This window comes from Coregonus clupeaformis, unplaced genomic scaffold (assembly GCF_020615455.1).
Source record: "Coregonus clupeaformis isolate EN_2021a unplaced genomic scaffold, ASM2061545v1 scaf0318, whole genome shotgun sequence".
NCBI classification, from domain to species: domain Eukaryota; kingdom Metazoa; phylum Chordata; class Actinopteri; order Salmoniformes; family Salmonidae; genus Coregonus; species Coregonus clupeaformis.
Window position 1 is genome coordinate 9,251 of NW_025533773.1, and position 27,881 is coordinate 37,131.

Consider the following 27,881-nt stretch of genomic DNA (forward strand, 5'->3'; position numbering starts at 1 on the left):
TGTGGGACCTTATATAGACAGGTGTGTGTCTTTCCAAATCATGTCCAATCAATTGAATGTACCACAGGTGGACTCCAATCAAGTTGTAGAAACATCTCAAGGATGATCAATGGAAACAGGATGCACCTAAGCTCAATTTCGTGTCTCATAGCAAAGGGTCTGAATACTTCTATAAATAAGGTATTTCTGTTTTTTATTTTTAATACATTTGCAAAAATGTCTAAAAACCTGTTTTCGATTTGTGATTATGGGGTATTGTCTGTAGATTCATGAGGGGGAAAAACGATTTAATCCATTTTAGAATAAGGCTGTAACGTAACTAAATGTGGAAAAAGGGAAAGGGTCTGAATACTTTCCGAATGCACTGTATGTAAAATCTAATTTCATGGTATCCCAATTTTTTAATATTTCTGTTCCCAATAAATTAGAGCTCCTGGTTGTAGATGTGTCCATACACCAGAATACACATGTATTTGTTGCTGGGCTTTACTGCCCCCCTGCTGCAATGGCGGATGCTATCTGACTCAATCGATCTCAAAACCTACATGACTAAATGTGAAAAACCCTGTTAACTCTTCATTGATTGATTTCATTCTTACTAATAACCCCCATAAATATTTGTCTAGTGGAGTATTTGCATATGATCTCAGTGATCATTGTCCCATAGTATGTATTAGAGATACGAAACAGAAAAATACTCATCTTTGTTTAATTAAGAAGAGACATTTTAAAACGTTTTCTGCTCAATGGTTTTTACATGACATGTTCTACTCTGATTAAGCCACCGTCTCCTGTATTCCTGACCCTGAGTTGACTCTAGAAAATGTATCCTCCATATTTATTTCTCTGCCAGATAAACACGCCCCATTTAAACAATTCAGAGTCAAAGAGAATTATCTGAGCTCATTCAGAGGAGGCATGGGCCAAAGCAAACAACACTGACTCTGTAGTGGACTGGCAATACTTCAGACAATTGAGAAACAGATGTACTATCTTGATTAAGAAAGCTAAATCAAGCTACTTTTTAATCTCTGACTCTGCTAGTAATCCTTCAAAATTTTGAAAAACTGTAAACGCACCAAAGCGTACAGATTCCTATTTTTCCCTGCCTAAGCAAGTTCTGTCTGACTCTGACATCATAACTGAGAAGAATGGGATAAGTGATGCTTTTAATCATCATTTCATCTCAACAGGCTTTTTATTTGAGATAAAATGTGGTTTAATTGACCCTGGTCAGTCAATCGACTGCTCTTCCCTCTGCTATTCTCTAGCTGACTCTACGGTTAACCCATCAACTTGTAGTGAATCTTTGTTTTCATTTCAACAATTTACTATCTGTGATGTGCTATATGCCTTGCTTAAGATTGATGTAAAAACAAATCCACTGGAGCTGATATGCTTGATCCATTTTTGATGCAGCTCTTTGCCTCCCCGATTGCTGAATCATTAACACATATTTTCAATCTGACGATTATGTCTGGTACTATCCTCAAGGTTTGGAAGGCGGCCCATGTACTCCCCCTTCACAAAGGTGGTGACCCTTGTGACCTAAATAATTATCGGCCTATTTCCAAACTTTCTTGCCTAGCTAAAATATTAGAATCCTTGATTCTCAGCTAAGATCTTTCTTATTTTTGAAATGTATTCTAAATGTACATCAGTCGGGTTTTAGACCAGGTCATAGCACTATCTCTGCTGCATCCCTAGTTATAAATGATGTGGTTAACTGGCAACATTGTGCTGCCCTCTTCACTGACCTGTCAAAGGCGTTTGATACTGTTGATCACTCACTGCTCATTCAGAGGCTTTCCTCAATTGTTCTAGACTAGGCTGCATGTAACTGGTTTAAAAATTATTTGACAGACAGAACTCAATGTATAGCTACTGATGGTATTAAATCAGGTTTCCTGGATATTACGAAAGGTGTCCCTCAGGGGTTGATTCTGGGTCCTGTACTTTTTACAGTTTACATTAACAGTATCGACTTGTCTGTAAAAAAAAATGTAACGGTGATACTGTTGTGTATGCTATTGCCCCCACAGTTGACCAGGCTCTATCTGAACTACAGTCTGCCGTCATTGTATTACAGTAAAACATTATTGACCTGAAATTAGTACAGAGTGCAGGTAAAACTAAGTATATGTTGTTCTCTAGTGTGCATAAAAATAAGTCTGATGACTTAGGCATATGTACTTTGGATGGTGTCCATATTGATTCTGTCTATGATTACAAATATCTGGGCATCTGGATAGATGAAAAGCTGTCTTTTAAAAAGCATATTGATGAGTTAGTTAAGAAGCTGAGAATAAAAATGGGCTTTTTCTATAGAAATAGGTCCTGCCTCTCGCTAAATAGTAGAAAGCAGATTATTCAGTCGATGTTCCTATCGGTCCTAGACTATGGCGACATCATCTATATGAACACAGCTGCCACTTCATTAAAGCCGTTAGATGCAGTTTATCTTAGCACACTGCGCTTTGTTACGGGCAACAATTTTAGTACTCATCACTGTATTCTCTACCAGAGAGTTGGTTACCACACCCGGTCTCAGGGATGGCTAATTCAGGAAATGATTTTGGTCTCTACTGAGTTAGGAAAATCTGCTTTTAGTTTTCTTGCACCTTATTTGTGGAACAATCTTCAAAATGTTCTTAAATTTGAGGACCTTATTACTGATGAATGTGTTTGTTTTTTATGACCATGTTTTTCTTTCTGCTTGCATTTTGTATTTATATTTTGATGTGTATATTTTCTGTAATTTATGTGATTCAGGGCTCATCTGTAAAAGAGACCTTGGTCTCAGTATGACTCCCTGATAAAATGAAGTATTTTTTTTCCTCAGACATAAATAAACAATTCCAGGTTCAAGTCAAAGACCTAGCTTTCTGGAGGGGATGGGGGACACATTTAGCATTTACATTTAGTCTACGCTCTTATCCAGAGCGATTTACAGGAGCAATTAGGGTTAAGTGCCTTGCTCAAGGGCACATCGACATATTTTTCACCTAGTCGGCATGGGGATTCAAACAGCGACCTTTCAGTTACTGGCCCAACACGCTTAACCTCTAGGCTACCTGCCGCCCCACTACTACACTATTTAAAATATTGCTTTCTTGCTATATGGATGAATATAGCCATAGCAAAACAGTGCAAAACGTCTGTCAGCTCAAGATTAAACTACCCTTTCTCCTGGAATAGAAATCTCCATGTGGAGTATTCATTCCAGCATCACACGCTGGTCCTACCATGGGGATGATGGGAGGTGGTGGATTTATGATGCCTGTTGAAGGGATCCCCTCCCTCTTCGCAGGGGACGCTGGCTGCTGGGAGGATCCCCTCCCTCTGCGCAGTGATACTGCCAGTTAGGAGGATCCCCTCCCTCTTCGCAGGGTTGATGCATGTTGGGAGGATCCCCTTCTGCTGCACAGTGATGCTGTTTGTATGGAGGATCCCCTCCCTCGGCACAGGAATACTGGCTGCTGGGAGGATCCTCTCCCTCTGAACAGGGACAATGCCTGTTGGAAGAGTCCCCTCCTTAACAGGGACTATGCACAGTGATGCTTGTTGCCTGCCTCCCTCTGTGCAGTGATGCTGTCAGTTGGGATGATCTCCTCCCTCTGTGCAGTGACGATGCTGGCTGCTGGAAGGATCCCTTCCCTCTGAACAGGGACGATGCCTGTTGGGCGGATCCCCTCCCTCTTCCCAGGGACGGTGGCTGTTGGGAGGATCCCCACCGTCTGTGTAGTGATGCTGCCTGCTGGGATGATTTCCTCCCTCTGTGCAGTGATAGTGACTTGCCATACATATTTTAGAGTAGACTTATGAGACCTATGCCAGGGTAAGACAAATAGTTTATGTGCAGGACCATATGTTTATCTGAGACATGCTTGATAAAGGGAATCTGTCACTCTGTTATCAAAGCAGATCAAATGTATAGCCTTATATACATGAAAGGTCACAATCATATTTGGTCAATCTTTGCATCACAAGTTAGGGTATAGTCAGTGATGCATATCAGTGTTTATATACAGTATATGCAGTGAACAGGGTTTAGGGAGACCTTATAAAAGTGAGAGGATTAAGCCTATAGGCTATGTATTTTATTTCTAAAGCTCATCACATTCCACATAAAATTGAATTTAGATTACATGTACTGCATCATGGAAACTATGTAGCCCACAATCCTATGAGGATAATATGTCTAATGCCACAAACATGGCACAGGAACAGCTAGGCCTACACCACATTAGCCTATAGGAGGATAATACATCTTAATAAATGTATTAATGCTTCAATGTTGCTTTCCCCCCCATCTTATAGTAGCCTATCCTTACTTTATAAAAGGCCTAATTATATTCTGTCATTGGACATGAAAAAAAAAAAACGAGTCAAATATACTTTATTCCCTATTATTATTAAGAATTTGATGACACTCCTGCTCCTCCTTGAGACAATGCACATACATATACGCTAGATGTCTCCCTCCTCCATGCATCGGAGCCTCACAACAAGTAGCCTAGCTAGACGTGCACTACAACGGCACTGAAGAGTTCATGGGTTCGCTGATTTCTCTGTGCTCGTCGTGAGGCAGTCGCCATTTTGAAACCCAAATCGTTCACAGTACACCCGCTCTGAAACCTGGAACTATGCCGCGGGGCCGGCCTCGCAAACTGAGGGATAAAACCAACGACGGAACAGGTAATCAGTTCCAAAATGTCACGAATAAAAAAGGCAGCGACCATGCTGTTTACACAAGTACGTAATGAATGGACAAGCTGCTGCGTAGCTGAGATAAACTCACTTGAATATAGTGTATATAGTCCCCGGATATAGTATTGCGGGTGTCCATTGCTTTGTGCTGTAAAGTAGTGATTGAGGCGGAATGATATTAATAACATTTCGGTGGCTCTACTTATCCAGATTCAGTCTAATTTACACTTCGGGGAGGCAATAGCTCCCGCAGAGTCCTGTCAAATATAGAGAATTTGGCTAGGTAACGTTAGTTATATGTGGTTTTCTGACTCGTGTGTTAGCATGTTGGTGCTAGGCAGTTGGCTAACAGTCTTTGTTTTTATTTGCGTGTGCGAGAAGACGGCTAGCTAGATGTCAGCTAGCTGGCTAGCCAAACCATCAAGAAAGTGGAGTGTTTCGCCATCCAGTCTCGGTTCGCTGCAGCTCGATAGCCACATTAGCGAGTTATAACTGCTACTGTTAACTAGCTAACTGTAGTTAACTAACAACTTTAACTAGTTAGCATCCAACTCAAGTCAAGTGATCAGAAGAGAATGGGTTTTCTGCATGTGGCTAAGTTAAAGTTGGTTGCCATCCTATAGCTAACGCGCCGTTGCCAGCTAGAAGATACAGCTGAGCTAGCAAGCTAACAGCACAGATAAACAATGCACTCCAGCTGCAAGTTGGCTTGGCTAGGTGTAAAATAAATATATTGTAGGTCAATTGGTAGCTAGCTAGTATCGTAAGAGTCGTAACTTTAGTTAGACAATAGCTAGCTATAGTATCAGCTTATTTTTGGCATGTTTAGTTATGTGACATGACAGTTTACTAACTCGTTCAAGGACAAGGTAACTAGCTAGCGTACAGTATGTTCAACCAGCTAGGCCATCGGGTGTGTAGTCATTGCTCCTAGAAAAATAGCGTTTATATTTGTCAGATTCAGGTAGGTCCACCCCTATTTGCTGAACCGGTCCAATAGAAACGCTAGTTTTCGAACGCTTTGCAACTGTTTGGAGTAACGATTACACCCCAGGAATATTCAGTGGGTTTGTTCAGTGCAGTGGTCACAACCTTTTCTGAGTCAAAATGCATGGCGAGATCTACCGCTCAGATTTGTTTTGAACATTACTTTAAAAAAGTAAGCCTATGCAACATTAACCTATTACAAACAGTACTGTAACAATGAGGTTTGTGCACTAGCCTATAGGCCCAATACATTATCACTGCATTGCTTGAATTGCCCTGCCAAATGCATTGTTGTTCGGACCATTAAAAAAAATATTTATTTAAAATTTTGAGGTAAGCAATAGGATCACACCGGTAATAGTTAGTTGTATTATTTGTGAGGCAAAGCTGAGGGAGCATACATTTAAATAATTAGCTTTTTATTTTACTGGGCTGATGGTGCCTGCATCTGATGGTCAGTCTCAGCGGAGAGCGAGGGCAGAAGACTGAGGGTCCGCCTCTCAATGTTCCTCCACTCTCCCTTTCCTCCTCTAGACACTGACCAAAAAGGGACACAGTCTTCCAGTAGATGGCAAAACTCCACACCGTGTTATTTCTGCTTCATGAACAAATTCATGTTACTCCTATGAACCGAGAAAGTGAAATATTCATCAATATAAAAACAATTTAAAGACCCAGGCCGCTAACAACAACGCAAGCGTATCCTACTCATTCATTACAACTTAGTGCTGGTTGTAGCGTGAGTGGAAGTAGGAAGAAACCACATTTTATGGCTTATAAAAGTGTTGATTAAAAACTCACTCATAAAAACATCAGCTCTTTGCTGTATTTGTTGACAGTCTCCCTCTAGTCATGGCTTTGAAAGTTTTGAAATCTCACAATATTGACTTTTCTGTAGCTTACGCCTGCTATGTTACTGCCGACACAGTAATCAGAGGCATCCGATTGGTCAGCGTTAGGCTTATAGTGCACTTGATTTTCTCTCCGGGCATGCCAGGAAGACAGAGTTCGTACCTTCAAACATGAAATGGTTCAAAATCAGAACACTTCGCCTACCTGATGCGCAGTGCAGCTGAATCGGGCCTAGAATCGGATACAAATAAATATTTGGGAAACCCTGCATTAAGCAATATCAACCCAGGGAAGATGCAATCATGACAAAAATATGGGGCATTAACCAGGTTTTCCATCCAACCGTTTCATGCGGATGAATGACTTGATGCATAAAAAAGTCAGGACAGGCCTTACGGCAACAGCAAATTTGTTGGTAAAACTTCCCAATGTCGACATGACATAAAATACGCTAGACAAGGTGGGATTATTTTTTTGTCTGTAGATTATGCGACAGTTGCGGTGGAAACCCTTTTATGCGCAAATATTGATAGAAAAACCATCACGTCACAGTAAACTTGAAGTCGAGTGATGATGTTGTAGCCTACTACCATATGACCCACCCATATGACCATTACGCACAACACGCGCGGTGGCCGTATATTTACTATACAAAAGTATGTGGACACCCCTTCAAATTATTGGATTCGGCTATTTCAGCCACACCCATTGCTGACAGGTGTATAATATCAAGCACACAGCCATGCAATCTCCATAGACAAATAGCTCAGTGACTTTCAACGTGGCACCGTCATATGATGCCACCTTTCCAACAAGTCAGTGTGTACAATTTCTGCCCTGCTAGAGCTGCCCCAATCAACTGTAAGGGCTGTTATTGTGAAGTGGAAACATCTAGGAGCAACAACGGCTCGGGCCGTGAAGTGGTAGGCCACACAAGCTCACAGAACGGGACCGCCAAGTGCTGGAGAGCGTTTAAAAATCGTCTGTCCTCGGTTGCAACACTCACTACCAAGGTCCAAACTGCCTCTGGAAGCAACGTCAGCACAACAACTATTAGTCGGGAGCTTCATGAACTGGGTTTCCATGGCCGAGCAGCTGCACGCAAGCCTAAGATCACTAATATGCAATGCCAAACATTAGCTGGAGTGGTGTAAAGCCCGCCGCCATTGGACTCTGGAGCAGTGGAAACGGGTTCTCTGGAGTGATGAATCACGTTTCACTATCTGGTAGTCCAACAGACAAATCTGGGTTTGGCAGATGCCAGCAGAACGCTACCTGCCCCAATGCATAGTGCCAACTGCAAAGTTTGGTGGAGGAAGAATAATGGTCTGGGGCTGTTTTTCATGGTTCGGGCTAGGCCCCTTAGTTCCAATGAAGGGAAATGGAAATCTTAACGCTACAGCATGCAATGACATTCTAGACGATTCTGTGCTTCCAACTTTGTGGCAACAGTTTGGGAAGGTCCTTTCCTGTTTCAGCATGACAATGCCCCGTGCACAAAGCGAGGTCCATACAGAAATGGTTTGTCGAGATCGGTGTGGAAGAACTTGACTGGCCTGCACAGAGCCCTGACCTCAACCCCATCGAACACCTTTGGGATGAATTGGAACACCGACTGCGAGCCAGGCCTAATCGCCCAACATCAGTGCCCGACCTCACTAATGCTTTTGTGGCTGAATGGAAGCAAGTCCCCACAGCAATGTTCCAACATTTAGTGGAAAGCCTTCCCATAAGAGTGGAGGCTGTTATAGCAGGAAAGGGGGGGACCAACTCCATATTAATGCTCATGATTTTGGAATGAGATTTTTGATGAGTAGGTGTCCACATACTTTTGGCCATGTAGTGAATAATTACAGAAACCTATTTCAAAAACAATATATATACCTCTAATTTTATATCAATGAGCTGGGCACATATGGTAGTTACAGAAAATATATATGACTATACATATATACAAAATTACAAAGTGGAGTGCAATTATGAGTGTAACAGTTGTCATAAAAAGTAGGCCCAATCAAGAAAGAACTCCTAGCCCCCCTGATATTCAAATTCCGCCCCTGACATTTCATGTGGCCCCTGTTGTTCACTAATTTCATAGACTTAAAGAAAAAATATTTTTGAGCATTGTGCATACTATTGAAACTCAACTCCCTAGCCCGTGCCCTTGGCCCTAATCCTTCAATGTTTTCATCTGTAATGTCAGCCTGACCGGGTCAGGTGTATAAATATGGTGGTAGCATCCCCACTGACCTGCTTAGGCTACCTATCCAGACCCTTCAGATTTGCAAACATTGAACGGTTAGGCTGGTACCAAGGGGAGGGGTTGGTTGTGATTTGGGACAGGCTTGAATCAGTTACCCCATGTAGGCCTACCCATTACCTGATTTGGATACCAGATAAAGGCTAGTATAATAGGCCAAAACATTGGTTAATGCTCTGTGACTGTGTCTTAACCCTTTTTTTAGTTTAAGTATGAAAATTACAATAAATCAAATCAAATCAAATTGTATTGGTCACATGCGCCGAATACAACAGGTGCAGACATTACAGTGAAATGCTTACTTACAGCCCTTAACCAACAGTGCATTTATTTTAAACAAAAAAAGTAAAAATAAAACAACAACAAAAAAAGTGTTGAGAAAAAAAGAGCAGAAGTAAAATAAAGTGACAGTAGGGAGGCTATATATACAGGGGGGTACCGTTGCAGAGTCAATGTTCGGGGGCACCGGCCAGTCGAGGCAGTTGAGGTAACATGCACATGCGGGTAGAGTTAAAGTGACTATGCATAAATACTTAACAGAGTAGCAGCAGCGTAAAAAGGATGGGGTGGGGGGGCAGTGCAAATAGTCAGGGTAGCCATGATTAGCTGTTCAGGAGTCTTATGGCTTGGGGGTAGAAGCTGTTGAGAAGTCTTTTGGACCTAGACTTGGCACTCCGGTACCGCTTGCCGTGCGGTAGCAGAGAGAACAGTCTATGACTAGGGTGGCTGGAGTCTTTGACAATTTTGAGGGCCTTCCTCTGACACCGCCTGGTATAGAGGTCCTGGATGGCAGGAAGCTTTGCCCCAGTGATGTACTGGGCCGTACGCACTACCTCTGTAGTGCCTTGCGGTCGGAGGCCAAGCAGTTGCCATACCAGGCGGTGATGCAACCAGTCAGGATGCTCTCGATGGTGCAGCTGTATAATTTTTTGAGGATCTGAGGACCCATGCCAAATCTTTTTAGTCTCCTGAGGGGGAATAGGCTTTGTCGTGCCCTCTTCACGACTGTCTTGGTGTGTTTGGACCATGATAGTTCGTTGGTGATGTGGACACCAAGGAACTTGAAGCTCTCAACCTGTTCCACTACAGCCCCGTCGATGAGAATGGGGGCGTGCTCAGTCCTCTTTTTTTTCCTGTAGTCCACAATCATCTCCTTTGTCTTGGGAGATGATTGTGATTTATTAGGCTATTACATTGCTTGGCTGTTTGTTATTTGGATGACTTTAGTTCTAAATATCTCCTTTCCACACACCAATCAGACTGAAAAATACATACAGGTGTTCAAAAACTGCCCCCCTCTGGGCCTCCCATTGCCGTACTCGGCAGCACCACCTTGTAAAAGAAATCCTGGGGAGAACCCTGCAAACCTAACACTAAACCTAATATTTCACTGTCTTGAATCTGCTGGGAAATAGGCTGGTGGACCAAAACATTAGGCAAATTGCAGGCTCTGTTTAAGTAGCCTAATTATGAACACCATGGTAATATGAGTGTCTTCGTCTCCCTCCCTCTCTCTTTCTGTCATCAGAGGGTATATCTGGGGCCAAGCAGGACTACAGCCATGGGGATTCCAAGGACAACAAGTGCACTGTCTGCTCCCAGAGCTTCACTACTGAGAGCCAACTACAGAGGCACCAGCGTGACCATGAGGCCAACGACAAGGCAAGCAAAGGGCCAGACGAGGCCGTTTGACACAACATAGGCTGCACAGACCTAGCCTGGGTGCCAGTCTGTTTCTGCTCTTGCCAACTCCTTATGGAATTGTCATGCCAATGTTTAGCTTGACAATGACAATGGAGTAGGCAAAAGCACATACATATCTGGGACCAGGCTAGTACAGACCTACCTTAATGATCTCATTTGATATGGATGGAACTGTACTTCATTCACATGATTGATTTTGTATATGTTTGAATGGTGTGCTGGATGTGAAAACATTAGATACAGTGGGGGAAAAAAAGTATTTAGTCAGCCACCAATTGTGCAGGTTGTCCCACTTAAAAAGATGAGAGGCCTGTAATTTTCATCATAGGTACACGTCAACTATGACAGACAAAATGAGAAAAAAAAATCCAGAAAATCACATTGTAGGATTTTTAATGAATTTATTTGCAAATTATGGTGGAAAATAAGTATTTGGTCAATAACAAAAGTTTCTCAATACTTTGTTATATACCCTTTGTTGGCAATGACACAGGTCAAACGTTTCCTGTAAGTCTTCACAAGGTTTTCACACACTGTTGCTGGTATTTTGGCCCATTCCACCATGCAGATCTCCTCTAGAGCAGTGATGTTTTGGGGCTGTCGCTGGGCAACACGGACTTTCAACTCCCTCCAAAGATTTTCTATGGGGTTGAGATCTGGAGACTGGCTAGGCCACTCCAGGACCTTGAAATGCTTCTTACGAAGCCACTCCTTCGTTGCCCGGGCGGTGTGTTTGGGATCATTGTCATTCTGAAAGACACAGCCACGTTTCATCTTCAATGCCCTTGCTGATAGAAGGAGGTTTTCACTCAAAATCTCATGATACATGGCCCCATTCATTCTTTCCTTTACACGGATCAGTCGTCCTGGTCCCTTTGCAGAAAAACAGCACCAAAGCATGATGTTTCCACCCCCATGCTTCACAGTAGGTATGGTGTTCTTTGGATGCAACTCAGCATTCTTTGTCCTCCAAACACGACGAGTTGAGTTTTTACCAAAAAGTTATATTTTGGTTTCATCTGACCATATGACATTCTCCCAATCCTCTTCTGGATCATCCAAATGCACTCTAGCAAACTTCAGACGGGCCTGGACATGTACTGGCTTAAGCAGGGGGACACGTCTGGCACTGCAGGATTTGAGTCCCTGGCGGCGTAGTGTGTTACTGATGGTAGGCTTTGTTACTTTGGTCCCAGCTCTCTGCAGGTCATTCACTAGGTCCCCCCGTGTGGTTCTGGGATTTTTGCTCACCGTTCTTGTGATAATTTTGACCCCACGGGGTGAGATCTTGCGTGGAGCCCCAGATCGTGGGAGATTATCAGTGGTCTTGTATGTCTTCCATTTCCTAATAATTGCTCCCACAGTTGATTTCTTCAAACCAAGCTGCTTACCTATTGCAGATTCAGTCTTCCCAGCCTGGTGCAGGTCTACAATTTTGTTTCTGGTGTCCTTTGACAGCTCTTTGGTCTTGGCCATAGTGGAGTTTGGAGTGTGACTGTTTGAGGTTGTGGACAGGTGTCTTTTATACTGATAACAAGTTCAAACAGGTGCCATTAATACAGGTAACGAGTGGAGGACAGAGGAGCCTCTTAAAGAAGAAGTTACAGGTCTGTGAGAGACAGAAATCTTGCTTGTTTGTAGGTGACCAAATACTTATTTTCCACCATAATTTGCAAATTAATTCATAAAAAATCCTACAATGTGATTTTCTGGATTTTTTTCTTTTAAATTTGCCTGTCATAGTTGATGTGTACCTATGGTGAAAATTACAGGCCTCTCTCATCTTTTTAAGTGGGAGAACTTGCACAATTGGTGGCTGACTAAATACTTTCCCCCCCCACACGTTACATCCATTGTTGATTTAAGGTGATGAACCCAAAAAAGTACCCGCACATAGGACTAGTCCTCCATGTGAAATTGTACTGTTGTTTCTGCCTGACACACAGATGAGTTGTCCTCAGATGGCAGTTGTAGCTTGTCCACAGAGATACAGTATGAGGGGATTTATTATTCAGCTGTCAGAGTGGGAGAGCCTCTCTTGCAGGCCAGTGAGCAAACAGTTAGACAGACAGAGGGAACATCCTCTTAAGACAAATAGCCCAGTGTATGAGGGAGATGTAGTGCCACCAGAGAGCAAATGCAACTGACTAAGAGTTATTGAATAACTAAATATATTAGAAATATACCCAGGAAATAAGACCTTCAGCCAAGCAAACCAACTGGCATTTGCCTGAAAATTATAACAGGAGAGAAAATGGACTGGCCGGACTATTTGTTATTGTAGGACTCATTTACTCACTCATGCACATCTTTTTAAAACGTTTAAGTCATTTAGCAGACAGTCCTATCAAGAGCGACTTAAAGGTCAATTAGGATTAAGTGCCTTGCAAGGGCACATCGGCAGATTTTCACCAAGTCGGCTCGGTGATTCGAACCAGTGACCTTTCGGTTACTGGCCCAACGCTCTTAACCGCTAGGCTACCTGCAGGCCACACAGTCACTCACTTGCGTACACTCACTCACTACCTCAGTCATTAACTGTCTTTTCTCTCGGTATCTCCCTTCCAGCCTCACCGGTGCGATCAGTGTTCCCAGACGTTTAACGTGGAGTTCAACCTCACGCTCCACAAGTCCACACACGCCACCTCGGATCCCACCTGCCCAGTGTGCCACAAGAAGTTCTCCCGCGTGGCCAGTCTCAAGTCCCATATCATGCTGCATGAGAAGGAGGAGGTCAGTCAATCAGTGATATAATTTAAAAAATGCGATTGTCTTGAATCTGCTGGGAAATATGGTTTATCGAAGGTAAAAATGTAATGTTTAGCTGGTGGAGTAGCCTACTACTTTTAATTATCTTATTAATTCAATTAATCAATAAATATCTGTGGACTTTTTCACATCAGATCACAACCATCCTCATAATATAATGATAATACATATCATTTATATAGGTGACTGCTTTCTAAACCGCAAAGACGCTCGTATGATCGACTCATGCATGTCTTCTGAATCGTGGTCCTTCTCCATCCTCCTCCTCTCGTCTGTGACCTCATCTTCTCGTTTCTTTCTCCGCCTCTGTTCTTTCCCTCTCTCCTCTAGAATCTGATCTGTACAGAGTGTGGCGACGAGTTCATTCTCCACAGCCAGCTCGTGCTGCATCTGGAGGAGCACCGCAAAGAGCTGTCTGGGGCCAAGGTGTACCCCTGCAAGACCTGCAGCAAGGAGTTCAAGATGGCGGGCCAGCTCAAGGAGCACACCAAGACCCACATCAAGATGAGGTTAGAGAGCGAGGAGACAGTAGCACAGAGGGTCTCGCGTTGATTGTTACTGTTGTCCAAAGTGCTTGTTTAGCAACACATTACTAAGTGTATTAAGTGCACTTATCTCCCTGTGTCTTTATGTTTCCTATTTTTCATTTGGAGGACCAGCAGTTAAATTGTGTTTCAAAAGAACAACCTGACCAAAGACTGTTTCCACATTGGGTTGATTTCTGTTTCGCTGCACTTTCTTTCCGTCAGGCCACTCAGCTCGAATTCCAGAAACTACAAGAAGAATATCGATCGCAGTGGATTCACCAACAGCTGTCAGCACTGTGGCAAGACGTTTAAAAAGCCCAGCCAGCTCGTTCGACACACACGAATACACACAGGTAAGCAAAAGACAGCTGGGTCATGTTAATTACGGCACGCATCAGAAAACATTTAAAAACATTTAGCAAATTAAAATGAGTCCCTCCCTGCTTCAGTTTGTTTTCTTCAGTTTCAAGCCTAATGAACATGACCGAGGCTTGTTCTGCTTCATACAAGACTCGGATTTGGAGTTGTTGATTTTGAGAGGGCATTAAATGGAGAGCATGAGATGAAATAATGGCCTCTTGAGCCCTAGAGGCCCAGTAGGTGTGCTGTATCACTGTTGGACACCAGGGGTCTCCACCTATTAAGGTGCCACCAAGCTCCTGTGGCCACATTTGCTCTGAGATATATAATAAGGCAATACAGTTGTCCCGTAAATGTTTCTACATTTTCCCCTTGTAAAATGTGTTGAAATAGATATGGCATATATCCTTTAAAATATTCCCCCAAAACATCCACCAAAATATAATAGTCATACGCTACATGCACAGGGGCATTGTCATGCTGAAACAGGAAAGGGCCTTCCCCAAACTGTTGCCACAAAGTTGGAAGTACAGAATCGTTTAGAATGTCATTGTATGCTGTAGCGTTGAGATTTCCCTTCACTGGAACTAAGGGGCCTAGCCTGAACCATGAAAAACAGCCCCAGACCATTATTCCTCCTCCACCAAACTTTACAGTTGGTACTATGCATTGGGGCAGGTAGCGTTCTCCTGGCATCCACCAAACCCAGATTTGTCAGTCGGATTGCCAGATGGTGAAACGTGATTCATCACTCCAGAGCACGCGTTTCCTCTGCTCCAGAGTCCAATGGCGGCGAGCTTTACACCACTCTAGCCGACGCTTGGCAATGCGCATGGTGATCTTAGGATTGTGTGCGGCTGCCATGGAAACCCAGTTCATGAAGCTCCCGACGAACAGTTCTTGTGCTGACGTTGCTTCCAGAGGCAGTTTGGAACTCGGTAGTGAGTGTTGCAACCGAGGACAGACGATTTTTACACGCTACGCGCTTCAGCACTTGGCGGTCCAGTTCCGTGCGCTTGTGTGGCCTACCACTTCGCGGCTGAGCCGTTGTTGCTCCTAGACGTTTCCACTTCACAATAACAGCACTTACAGTTGACCAGGGCAGCTCTAGCAGGGCAGAAATTGTACACACTGACTTGTTGGAAAGATGGCATCCTATGACGGTGCCACGTTGAAAGTCACTGAGCTCTTCAGTAAGACCTTTCTGATACAAATGTTTGTCTATGGAGATTGCATGGCTGTGTGCTCGATTTTATACACCTGTCAGCAACGGGTGTGGCTGAAATAGCCAAATCCACTAATTTGAAGGGGTGTCCACATACCTTTGTATATATACAGTAGTGTAGCTCACCAGTGATGTGGGGAGTGACCCTGTTTAAACCCACAGCGTCATACACAGCTACTGACAGCTGTGTTTACACACACACACACACACAAACTTAACATTTTCAAAAGTTGCCCTCCCTCGCCAATATACCTACTGATTTCCTTTCGGACATATCAAGGCCGTCATTGTAAAGTAGGCATCATTGTAAATAATAATTTGTTCTTAACTGACTTGCCTAGTTAAATAAAGGTTAAATAAAATAAAATATCACCTGAGATAAGTGCACATTAAGTGCAGACTCCCAGCCCAGACTCCTCTCAGAGTTCATTCAGAGCTTCAGCTATCCTTCCTCAAAGAGCCCCTCTGTGCCACCTCATCTTAATGTTAATTTGTGGGCTGGCTGGATGGATGACTAATGCTGTGCTGGAGATGGTTGGTCTGTGCTCTGAATCTCAAACAGCCATTAAGGGGATGTGCTGAAGGGGAGCTGTGGGGCTTCAAGCTCAGCCTGGAGGCTCCAGTCAGCTAACTGAAACTGAAGCCGGTATCCTTAGCTAAGTATCCACCTCTGCCCTCATTGTCTAAAGTAAGGCAGGTTAGTCCTTGTGGGCTTCTCAGCTTAGCTAAACTCAGATCTCCCTGAGCAGTCAGGCTTCAAGACGGGTTACTCAACCGAGACTGCTCTTCTCTGTGTCACGGAGGCGCTTCACATTGCCAAAGCTGACTCTCTCTCTGTTCTCATCCTCCTAGGTCTATCCGCTGCCTTCGACATGTGAACCATCAGATCCTCCTCTCCAATCTCTCAGGGCTGGGCATCTCAGGCTCTACACACTCTTGGATTGCATCCTACCTGGCAGGCAGCTCCTGCCAGGTGACGTGGAGAGTATCCGTGTCTGCACCACGTACTCTCACTACTGGTGTCCCCCAGGGCTCGGTTCTAGGCCCTCTCCTCTTCTCTCTATACACCAAGTCACTCAGCTCCGTCATATTCTCACATGGTCTCTCCTATCATTGCTATGCGGATGACGCTCAACTACTTTTCTCCTTCCCCACTTCTGACACCCAGGTGGCGACACGCATCTCTGCGTGCCTGGCAGATATCTCAACTTGAATGTCAGCCCACCACTTCAAGCTCAATTTAGACAAGACGGAACTGCTCTTCACACAGGAAGCGGCGCAGGTCCTAATCCAGGCACTTGTCCTCTCCCGTCTGGACTATTGCAACTCGCTATTGGCTGGGCTCCCCGCTTGTGCCATCAAACCCCTGCAACTGATCCAGAATGCTACAGCCCGCCTGGTTTTCAACCTTCTCAAGTTCTCTCATGTCACCCCACTCCTCTGCACACTCCGCTGGCTTCCAGTCGAAGCTTGCATCCACTACAAGACCATGGTGCTTACGTACGGAACAGCAAGAGGAACTGCCCCTCACTACCTTCAGGCTCTGCTCAAACCCTACAGCTCAACCCGAGCACTCTGTTCTTCCACCTCAGGTCTCTTGGCCCTCCCACACCTACGGGAGGGCAGCTCTTCTCTGTCCTGGCACCCCAATGGTGGAACCAGCTTCCCCCTGAAGCTAGGACAGCAGAGTCCCTGCCCATCTTCTGAAAACATCTGAAACCCTACCTCTTCAAACAGTATCTTGAAATGATCCTCCTCCTCACCTTTTTTAAATAACCAGCACTTGATCCCCCCCCTTCTAGCTCTACTGATAGTTACGTTATTGAGGAAAAATGTACTTTCTATGCCTGTGGTATGTGGTTGTCCCACCTAGCTATCTTAAGATGAATGCACTAAATGTAAATCGCTCTGCATAAGAGTGTCTGCTAAAGGACCAACATGTAAACAGTGGCTTTCCTGCGGGGTATAGACCCCTTTCTGTGTTTGTAAACATTGCTGCATGAGGGCGATGCGCGCAAGTTGGTGGCAGAACAATGGGGAGTTTTAATAGAACGCCAGCAAAAAACGCCTCTATTTACATGTTTTGTATTAGTGCATTTCAGAGTACTTTTGGATTATAATTGGATTTTAAGGCTCATATGAATGTCCTGCTTGGTATAATGTTTGTGTCATCATCGCAAATCAACTGCATTATACTTAAACAATTCAACTTCAACCAGTAAAATGGCTCTTTGGCTAGCTTTTGCTACAGGCTATATCAATGAGCGTTAGCATTCTAGCTAACAACTGCTGCATCCAAAATAGTTATTTTGCAAAGATCACAACCAAATATAATCTTAGCGACTGTTTGAGCAAGAACCAAAACATAATTGAGAACCCCCAAAAGTTATTTAGTTTAGAAGTAATAAAAAATTAAATCTAGGGTATGTTGAATGGGCTCAGATGGCGATGGCTTTCTTACGGCCATGCACAGCTCTATGCATTCTCTGGAAAATAATGCAACTCCGTGGTAGGTTAGTTCCACTCCAATAACGTCATGCATTATTTTCCAGAGAACGCATAGCCCCTCATTGATTATCCCTTACGTGTTCTCTCTCTGCCTCCCTCTCTCTCTCCCTCTCACATTTTGTCATGGGGTGCAGAGAACATTTTGCAGTTTTAAAGCTCATTTTCTTACAATTCTATACATTTTGCAATGTCTAACGGGTAAGCATGTGTTATTTGAGTGACTCAAACATTACAACAAAATCTATGGGCAAAAACACATTAGCTGACATGGGCTAGTTGATCTGGACATTTCTTACAAGTTATAAATAGCTCTCTGAGGTATGCAAATTACTTACATGACAAGAGGAAAATTGATGATGCACTACCCAATTTCGAAATTGCCACTTGTGCATTCTACTATTACAAGTTTCAAGAGTAAGTTGAAAGCCTGACTGAGTTCCTTTAAAAAAATTAAAAAATAATGTTTTTTTTTGGGGGGGGGACCCTGTGCCCCCCACCTGCCGACCCACAGTTTGGAACCACTGATCTATACCACCCAGGTGTATTGAGTTGTGTTCTCTCTCCCTCCTATCCTCTCTCCTCTCCCATCCAGGCGAGCGGCCGTACAAGTGCAGCCACTGTAGCAAGGCCTTCAACCAGAAAGTGGTGCTGCAGACCCATATGGTGAGGCACACGGGAGAGAAGCCCCACCTCTGCATCTTCTGCCCCGCCTCCTTCTCGCAGAAGGGCAACCTGCACTCGCACGTCCAGAGAGTGCACTCTGAGGTAAACAACCGACTAACCACATCACCTGGCACATCTCTGTTGCGCTCACTGTCTTTAATCAATAGGATGGGTGGAATTATTATTATTATCGCTTATAACTTTCACCTGTCCGATCCTCAAAGTTCTCCGCAAGTTTCTACAAGGTAATGTGTGTATGTGTATATATAAACACAGCAAAAAAAGAAACGTCCCTTTTTCAGGACCCTGTCTTTCAAATCTAATTTGTAAAAATCCAAATAACTTCACAGATCTTCATTGTAAAGGGTTTAAACACTGTTTCCCATGTTTGTTCAATGAACCATAAAAATTAATGAACATGCACCTGTGGAAAGGTCGTTAAGACACTAACAGCTTACAGACGGTAGGCAATTAAGGTCACAGTTATGAAAACTTAGGACACTAAAGAGGCCTTTCTAGATGCCCAGGGTCCCTGCTCATCTGTGTGAATGTGCCTTAGGCATGCTGCAAGGAGGCATGAGGACTGCAGATGTGGCCAGGGGAATAAATTGCAATGTCCGTACTGTGAGACGCCTAAGACAGCGCTACAGGGAGACTGGACGGACAGCTGATCGTCCTCGCAGTGGCAGACCACGTGTAACAACACCTGCACAGGATCGGTACATCCGAACACCACAGCTGCGGGACAGGTACAGGATGGCAACAACAACTGCCCGAGTTACACCAGGAACGCACAATCCCTCCATCAGTGCTCAGACTGTCCACAATAGGCTGAGAGAGGCTGGACTGAGGGCTTGTAGGCCTGTTGGAAGGCAGGTCCTCACCAGACATCCCCGGCAACAACGTTGCCAATGGGCACAAACCCACCGTCGCTGGACCAGACAGGACTGGCAAAAAGTGCTCTTCACTGACGAGTCGGGGTTTTGTCTCACCAGGGGTGATGGTCAGATTCGCGTTTATCGTCAAAGGAATGAGTGTTACACCGAGGCCTATACTCTGGAGCGGGATCGATTTGGAGGTGGAGGGTCCGTCATGGTCTGGGGCGGTGTGTCACAGCATCATCGGACTGAGCTTGTTGTCATTGCAGGCAATCTCAACGCTGTGCGTTACAGGGAAGACATCCTCCTCCCTCATGTGGTACCCTTCCTACCTCATCCTGACATGACCCTCCAGCATGACAATGCCACCAGCCATACTGTTCGTTCTGTGCGTGATTTCCTGCAAGACAGGAATGTCAGTGTTCTGCCATGGCCAGCGAAGAGCCCAGATCTCAATCCCATTGAGCACGTCTGGGACCTGTTGGATCGGAGGGTGAGAGCTAGGGCCATTCCCCCCAGAAATGTCCGGGAACTTGCAGGTGCCTTGGTGGAAGAGTGGGGTAACATCTCACAGCAAGAACTGGCAAATCTGGTACAGTCCATGAGGAGGAGATGCACTGCAGTACTTAATGCAGCTGGTGGCCACACCACATACTGACTGTTACTTATGATTTTGACCCTCCCTTTGTTCAGGGACACGTTATTCCATTTCCACATGTCTGTGGAACTTGTTCAGTTTATGTCTCAGTTGTTGAATCTTGTTATGTTCATACAAATATTTACACATGTTAAGTTTGCTGAAAATAAACGCAGTTGACAGTGAGATGACATTTTTTTTTTTTTGCTGAGTTTATATGTGTATATACACAGCTCAAAAAAATTAAGGGAACACTAAAATAACACATCCTAGATCTGAATGAATGAAATGATCTTATTAAATACTTTTTTCTTTACATAGTTGAATGTGCTGACAACAAAATCACACAAAAATTATCAATGGAAATCAAATTTATCAACTGTGCGGCCCCCCAAAGAAATGCCACCCCACACCATGACTGACCCACCGCCAAACCGGTCATGCTGGAGGATGTTGCAGGCAGCAGAACGTTCTCCACGGCGTCTCCAGACTCTGTCACGTCTGTCACATGTGCTCAGTGTGAACCTGCTTTCATCTGTGAAGAGCACTGGGCACCAGTGGTGAATTTGCCAATCTTGGTGTTCTCTGGCAAATGCCAAACGTCCTGCACGGTGTTGGGCTGTAAGCACAACCCCCACCTGTGGACGTCGGGCCCTCATACCACCCTCATGGAGTCTGTTTCTGACCGTTTGAGCAGACACATGCACATTTGTGGCCTGCTGGAGGTCATTTTGCAGGGCTCTGGCAGTGCTCCTCCTGCTCCTCCTTGCACAAAGGCGGAGGTAGCAGTCCTGCTGCTGGGTTGTTGCCCTCCTACGGCCTCCTCCACGTCTCCTGATGTACTGGCCTGTCTCCTGGTAGCGCCGCCATGCTCTGGACACTACGCTGACAGAACCAGCAAACCTTCTTGCCACAGCTCGCATTGATGTGCCATCCTGGATGAGCTGCACTACCTGAGCCACTTGTGTGGGTTGTAGACTCCGTCTCATGCTACCACTAGAGTGAAAGCACCGCCAGCATTCAAAAGTGACCAAAACATCAGCCAGGAAGCATAGGAACTGAGAAGTGGTCTGTGGTCACCACCTGCAAAACCAGTCCATTTTGGGGGTGTCTTGCTAATTGCCTATAATTTCCACCTGTTGTCTATTCCATTTGCACAACAGCATGTGGAATTTATTGTCAATCAGTGTTGCTTCCTAAGTGGACAGTTTGATTTCACAGAAGTGTGATTGACTTAAAGTGTTCCCTTAATTTTTTTGAGCAGTGTGTGTGTGTATGTATGTATGTATGTATGTATATACAGTGGGGGAAAAAAGTATTTAGTCAGCCACCAATTGTGCAAGTTCTCCCACTTAAAAAGATGAGAGAGGCCTGTAATTTTCATCATAGGTACACGTCAACTAGGACAGACAAAATGAGAAAAAACATTCAAGAAAATCACATTGTAGGATTTTTAATGAATTTATTTGCAAATTATGGTGGAAAATAAGTATTTGGTCAATAACAAAAGTTTCTCAATACTTTGTTATATACCCTTTGTTGGCAATGACACAGGTCAAACGTTTTCTGTAAGTCTTCACAAGGTTTTCACACACTGTTGCTGGTATTTTGGCCCATTCCTCCATGCAGATCTCCTCTAGAGCAGTGATGTTTTGGGGCTGTCGCTGTGCAACATAGACTTTCAACTCCCTCCAAAGATTTTCTATGGGGTTGAGATCTGGAGACTGGCTAGGCCACTCCAGGACCTTGAAATGCTTCTTACGAAGCCACTCCTTCGTTGCCCGGGCGGTGTGTTTGGGATCATTGTCATGCTGAAAGACCCAGCCACGTTTCATCTTCAATGCCCTTGCTGATGGAAGGAGGTTTTCACTCAAAATCTCACGATACATGGCCCCATTCATTCTTTCCTTTTCACGGATCAGTCGTCCTGGTCCATTTGCAGAAAAACAGCCCCAAAGCATGATGTTTCCATCCCCATGCTTCACAGTAGGTATGGTGTTCTTTGGATGCAACTCAGCATTCTTTGTCCTCCAAACACGACGAGTTGAGTTTTTACCAAAAAGTTCTATTTTGGTTTCATCTGACCGTATGACATTCTCCCAATCCTCTTCTGGATCATCCAAATGCACTCTAGCAAACTTCAGACGGGCCTGGACATGTACTGGCTTAAGCAGGGGGACACGTCTGGCACTGCAGGATTTGAGTCCCTGGCGGCGTAGTGTGTTACTGATGTTAGGCTTTGTTACTTTGGTCCCAGTTCTCTACAGGTCTTTCACTAGGTCCCCCCGTGTGGTTCTGGGATTTTTGCTCACCGTTCTTGTGATCATTTTGACCCCACGGGGTGAGATCTTGCGTGGAGCCCCAGATCGAGGGAGATTATCAGTGGTCTTGTATGTCTTCCATTTCCTAATAATTGCTCCCACAGTTGATTTCTTCAAACCAAGCTGCTTACCTATTGCAGATTCAGTCTTCCCAGCCTGGTGCAGGTCTACAATTTTGTTTCTGGTGTCCTTTGACAGCTCTTTGGTCTTGGCCATAGTGGAGTTTGGAGTGTGACTGTTTGAGGTTGTGGACAGGTGTCTTTTATACTGATAACAAGTTCAAACAGGTGCCATTAATACAGGTAACGCAGTGGAGGACAGAGGAGCCTCTTAAAGAAGAAGTTACAGGTCTGTGAGAGCCAGAAATCCTGCTTGTTTGTAGGTGACCAAATACTTATTTTCCACCATAATTTGCAAATAAATTCATTAAAAATCCTACAATGTGATTTTCTGGATTTTTCTTTCTCAATTTGTCTGTCATAGTTGACGTGTACCTATGATGAAAATGACAGGCCTCTCTCATCTTTTTAAGTGGGAGAACTTGCACAATTGGTGGCTGACTAAATACTTTTTTTCCCCACTGTATATATAAGTGTGTGTGTGTGTGTGTGTGTGTGTGTATGTGTATGTATATGTATATGTATATGTATATGTGTATGTGTATGTATACAATACCAGTCAAAGTTTGGACACACGTGCTCATTCAAGGGTTTTTCTTTATTTTTACTATTTTCTACATTACAGGATAATAGTGAAGACATCAAAACTATTAAGTAACACATGGAATCATGTAGTAACCAAAAAAGTTGAGATATTTGAGATTCTTCAAAGTAGCCACCCTTTGCCTTGATGACAGCTTTGCACACTCTTGGCATTCTCTCAACCAGCTTCATGAGGAATGCTTTTCTAACAGTCTTGAAGGAGTTCCCACATGCTGAGCACTTGTTGGCTGCTTTTCCTTCACTCTGCGGTCCAACTCATCCCAAACCATCTCAATTGGGTTGAGGTCGGGTGATTGTGGAGGTCCAGGTCATCTGATGCAGCACTCTATCACTCTTCTTGGTCAAATAGCCCTTACACAGCTTGGAGGTCTGTTTTGGGTCATTGTCCTGTTGAAAAACAAATGATAGTCCCACTAAGCACAAACCAGATGGCGTAGCGGTCTAAGGCACTGCATCACAGAGCTTGAGGCGTCACTACAGACCCGGGGTCGATCCCAGGCTGTGTCGTAGCTGGCCGTGACTGGGAGACCCATGAGGCGGCGCACAATTGGGACAGTGTCATCCGGGTTAGGGGAGGGTTTGGCCGGCCGGGATGTCCTTGTCCCATCGCACTCTAGCGAGTTGTGGTCACAAGATCATGACTCCTCCATCGGTTGCAGGCCCATAAAAAAATGAAAGCGACTAATGGAGAGGGAGAGAGAGCGAGGATAGCTCCCAGCTCCTGTAGCCTTGATGAAGAGAGGCAGCTCTGTGGGGTCATGAATAAGAAACAGTACATAAAGAGAGCTCCATCAGGGATGCAGGGTAAGCGGATGGATGGATGGATCCAGACTAATGCTGCACTAGTTCATGATCTGCCGCTGCATTTTACCACTCAGAAAAGAAGGCTTCCATTCTATAACACTGTCTGCAACAGAGCTTGTTCATTTAAAAAAAGCCTCTGCATGCATTCTGATCACAGCCATTGGTAGGAAATGGATTTGATATGGGCTGGGTCTTGTGTCTTCTGACCTTTGCCCCCCCCCCGCTCCCCCTCTTCGTCTTTAATCAGTTAGATATACGGAAATAATATGGAACATTATTATGAAACATAAGCTTCTATTACTGATGTAGCAACATTTCACACATCTAATGTGATATTTTCACATATTTGAGGTTCAATGGGAAAATAATGAGCCTAAATGAAAAGCAGTCTGGGTTATTCAGTGTGATGATGGCAGTCGAGGAGTTGGTGTTTATAGGCAGCCATTTTGAGTGACTGGCTGTACGCTCTTCTGGACCTGAGTGCCACTTTCATCGGGTTTGTGTCCACTAGTCACCATTACTTACATCTGTGCAAATGAGGACATGCAAATATGAGGCTTCGTACTTTTTATTGAGTGGCCAACTCAATCAGCTAGCCTTTCAATTTTCCCCACCCCTCACAACAATACATGTGATAATTTTATCAACCAAACATTTTTTACAGAGCCCCTCAAATAAAAAAATGGTTTTAACGAATTGGGAAGAGACACTAAAGAGCGTCCATAGCATGTTTTTGTCCATCAGTGCTAACTGGCAGTGATGCGGTGAGTTGATTGAATCTACCCCAAACCGCAGCTATTCAATGTTTTTGAATAATGCATGTGATTCTCATGAGTGTCATTCAACCTACTCTGGCAGTAAGGACCTCGGCTTTATGAACAGACTTTATGAATATATTAAAGTCGGATGTGATTGGGAATACATTTCATAAGCAGATGCATCTGGAATATGGACAGGGAAGTGGGACTGTTTTTAGATTACCCCAAAGTTTCCGAAAAGTTCAGGTAATTGTTCTCTATTCTCCTAATCGCTGCCTTTTATTAGATTGCCCTTTAAAATAATCAGAAGACATATATTTGTAATATCTGTCTTGGCTGAAGGTAAAATATGTATAATGTATACACTGAGTGTACAAAACATTAGGAACACCAGCTCTTTCCATGGCATAGACTTACCAGGTGAAAGCTATGATCCCTTATTGTTGCTTGTTAAATCCACTTCAATTAGTGTAGATGAAGGGGAGAAGAAAGGTTAAAGAAGGATTTTTAAGTCTTGAGACAATTGAGACATGTATGTGTGCCATTCAGAGGGTGAATGGGCAGGGTAAAAGTTTTCAGTGCCTTTGAATAGGGTATGGTAGTAGGTGCCAGGCGCAACGGTTTGAGTGTCAAACCCAGCAGCGTTGCAGTTCTTTTCACGCGCAACAGTTTCCCGTGTGTATCAAGAACCCACCCAAAGGACATCCAGCTAACTTGACACAACTTTGAGAAGCATTGGATTCAACATGGGCCAGCATCCCTGTGAAACGCTTTCGACACCTTGTAGAGGCCATGCCCCGACAAATTGAGGCTGTTCTGATGGCAAAAGGGGTGCAACTCAATATTAGGAAGGTGTTCCTAATGTTTTGTACACTCAGTGTATATCTTAGTTGGTATTAAATTATAATGACATGGTATTAGGTAGTTAGTATTATTTTTACCTGATGTAAAATAATTTCTTATTAATATAAAAATCTACAAAGAATGTAGCCTTCTGCTAATTCCCAAAGGTATCATATCCAATGAAAGCATTTAGGCCTTTAACAGCTCATTAATATAAATTGATAATCACAGTTGTCTGTATACCGGTACTGACTTTGTTTCCTGTGTGTGTGTCTTCAGCTTACGGGAGTACCACTGTTCCCGTGCATGGACTGTAGCTGTGTGTTCAAAAAGCTAGGCAGTCTCAATGCCCACATCAGCAAGATGCACATCTTGCTCATAGAGGAATCGGCCAACACACAGGTGAGGGAGTGCATGCAGATGATGTGAACTTCTATACGTTTCTCCTGATTCGGTTTCGGACCTCTGCATTCAGTTTGTTGCCTCAAGCTGCAGCTAGCTTGATGCTGAGTGATCTCACACACACACACACACACACTGTAGCTCTACGACTGCATGCAGGTTTTATGCGATTATTTCAGAGTGGGTCTCAATATAAAAAAGCCTCATTTTCATATTATGTCATCGTGTTTTTGTAATTAAATGGAACCTTGAAATCAGGTGTTCAGGTACATTAGGCTTCCTCAAAACACAAAATAAGATAGAAAATGCTCTATGCTGCTCAGGTCAGCTCACCTCTGCCATTCTATGTATTCCCTTTTCTCCTCTCATTCTTTCTACCTTCACACCCTCCCCCGCTGTCCCGTAGGAGGTGGAGGAGTCGGGTCAGGGCGTGGCGGGGTCAGAGGGCAGTGAGGTGGTGACTGACGTGATCCAGCAGCTCCTAGAGCTGTCTGAGCAGGTGACAGGGGAGGGGACCCAGTCACAGCCCCAAGAACAGACCATCACCATGGAGACGGCCATCAACCAGGACATCCTACAGGTGGGAAGCATAACACATTCAGGAATGCACGCATACACATAGGTACACACGCACGCATGCGCATAAACGTACGCACAGACGCACGCACGCATACACACACAGACACACACACACACACAGCTGTCTTACTATACTTGTGAGGACTTTTTGGGGACCAACAATTGATTCGCATTCAAAATTATATTTTCCCTAACCCTTACCCTAACCTTAACCACTAACCCTAATTCTAACCCTAACCTTAAACCTAACCCCTAAGCGTAAAGTAGCATTTTTACAGGTGAGGACCGGCAAAATGTCCTAATTTCTCTGAATTTTTGTTGGTTTACAATTTTTGTGAGGACTTCTGGTACCGATTTCTAGAAAACAGTAGACTTTATTGATTTAAACTGGTGTTGAGAACAACGCAGCAGAGGTGGGCGGCAGTGGGGAAACAGCCATTGGGCCTTGAAAAAGCGCAGAGAGAGGAAAACTCATCTTAGTTATGATCAACTGAATGATGAACATATTGGAATAAAGTATGCAATTGAAGGCATGTATCAAATTCTTGCTTAGACTAAAACTCCCAAAGTCATATCCAACCGTTATACTAATTTAAACCAATAGTCGTGTGGTCACCTAGATTATCATTTCAGCACCGTTTTGATTGGGACAACACCATCACAGCGTGGGGGATTTTTGTTTTCACCGAATCTCCGTTTGGATATTTGGTAACAATTAAGCTGGGGGAAATGTTAGCTAAGTTGAGGTGAGTGCTAATGATCATCTTTATTCTAATTTGCTCATATATTAACTGATCAGAACATGTTGCTAGCATGTTATACAAGTGGATTTTGCCCTTCACTCGCGTAGTAGCCTGTCCTTCTCCCGACTAAAAGCCTGTGACTTGTCTCATAATCAATCAATGTGATTTTGTTTCACAGATTCTCTGTATATTTGGTTAATTGATCTCTGGCTGGACAAGTGGAAGTGGTAGCTCATTTATTCGTTCACTGATCAAAAACATTTAGCATGCATTAATGTAGCTTAAATCAAGTGTGTTAGTTATCTATTGCCTTACATAGTAGCCTTATATAGAGCCTAGGCTATTTTCCCATCGTCCCAGAAATGGTCCCCGTTAGGATACCTTGATATTTAAACAATTTCCTCTCTTCAACTCCCCGTTATTCATGAGCTGATCTGCGATCTGTATAATCATCAACAAGATTTAGCCAAATTCATTCGTTGGAGGTTATCTAGCAAGCTTAGCAACTTTGCTCATTTTACTTTTGTTTGACTGCTGTTACAAAGTTTGTATGATTCGACAACGCTATAGCCTACTCGGGGTGCACTCTGTGCGTGCTCTGGGTCGAGAGAGCCTATGCCTACTGTTGA

General features: G+C 44.0%; 1 protein-coding gene across 1 annotated transcript in view; it reads left to right on the forward strand.

Annotated features, from left to right (window-relative positions):
• Positions 1-4,552: 4,552 nt before the first annotated feature.
• The window catches only part of LOC121558360 (zinc finger protein 236-like), an 85,704-nt gene continuing 62,375 nt past the window's right edge, over positions 4,553-27,881 (forward strand). The window contains 8 exon segments of the mRNA XM_041871755.2: positions 4,553-4,698; positions 10,338-10,471; positions 13,082-13,246; positions 13,613-13,791; positions 14,032-14,162; positions 18,495-18,667; positions 25,808-25,930; positions 26,337-26,510. Coding sequence (XP_041727689.2) covers positions 4,647-4,698; positions 10,338-10,471; positions 13,082-13,246; positions 13,613-13,791; positions 14,032-14,162; positions 18,495-18,667; positions 25,808-25,930; positions 26,337-26,510 — 1,131 coding nt within the window. The 5' untranslated portion in view covers positions 4,553-4,646.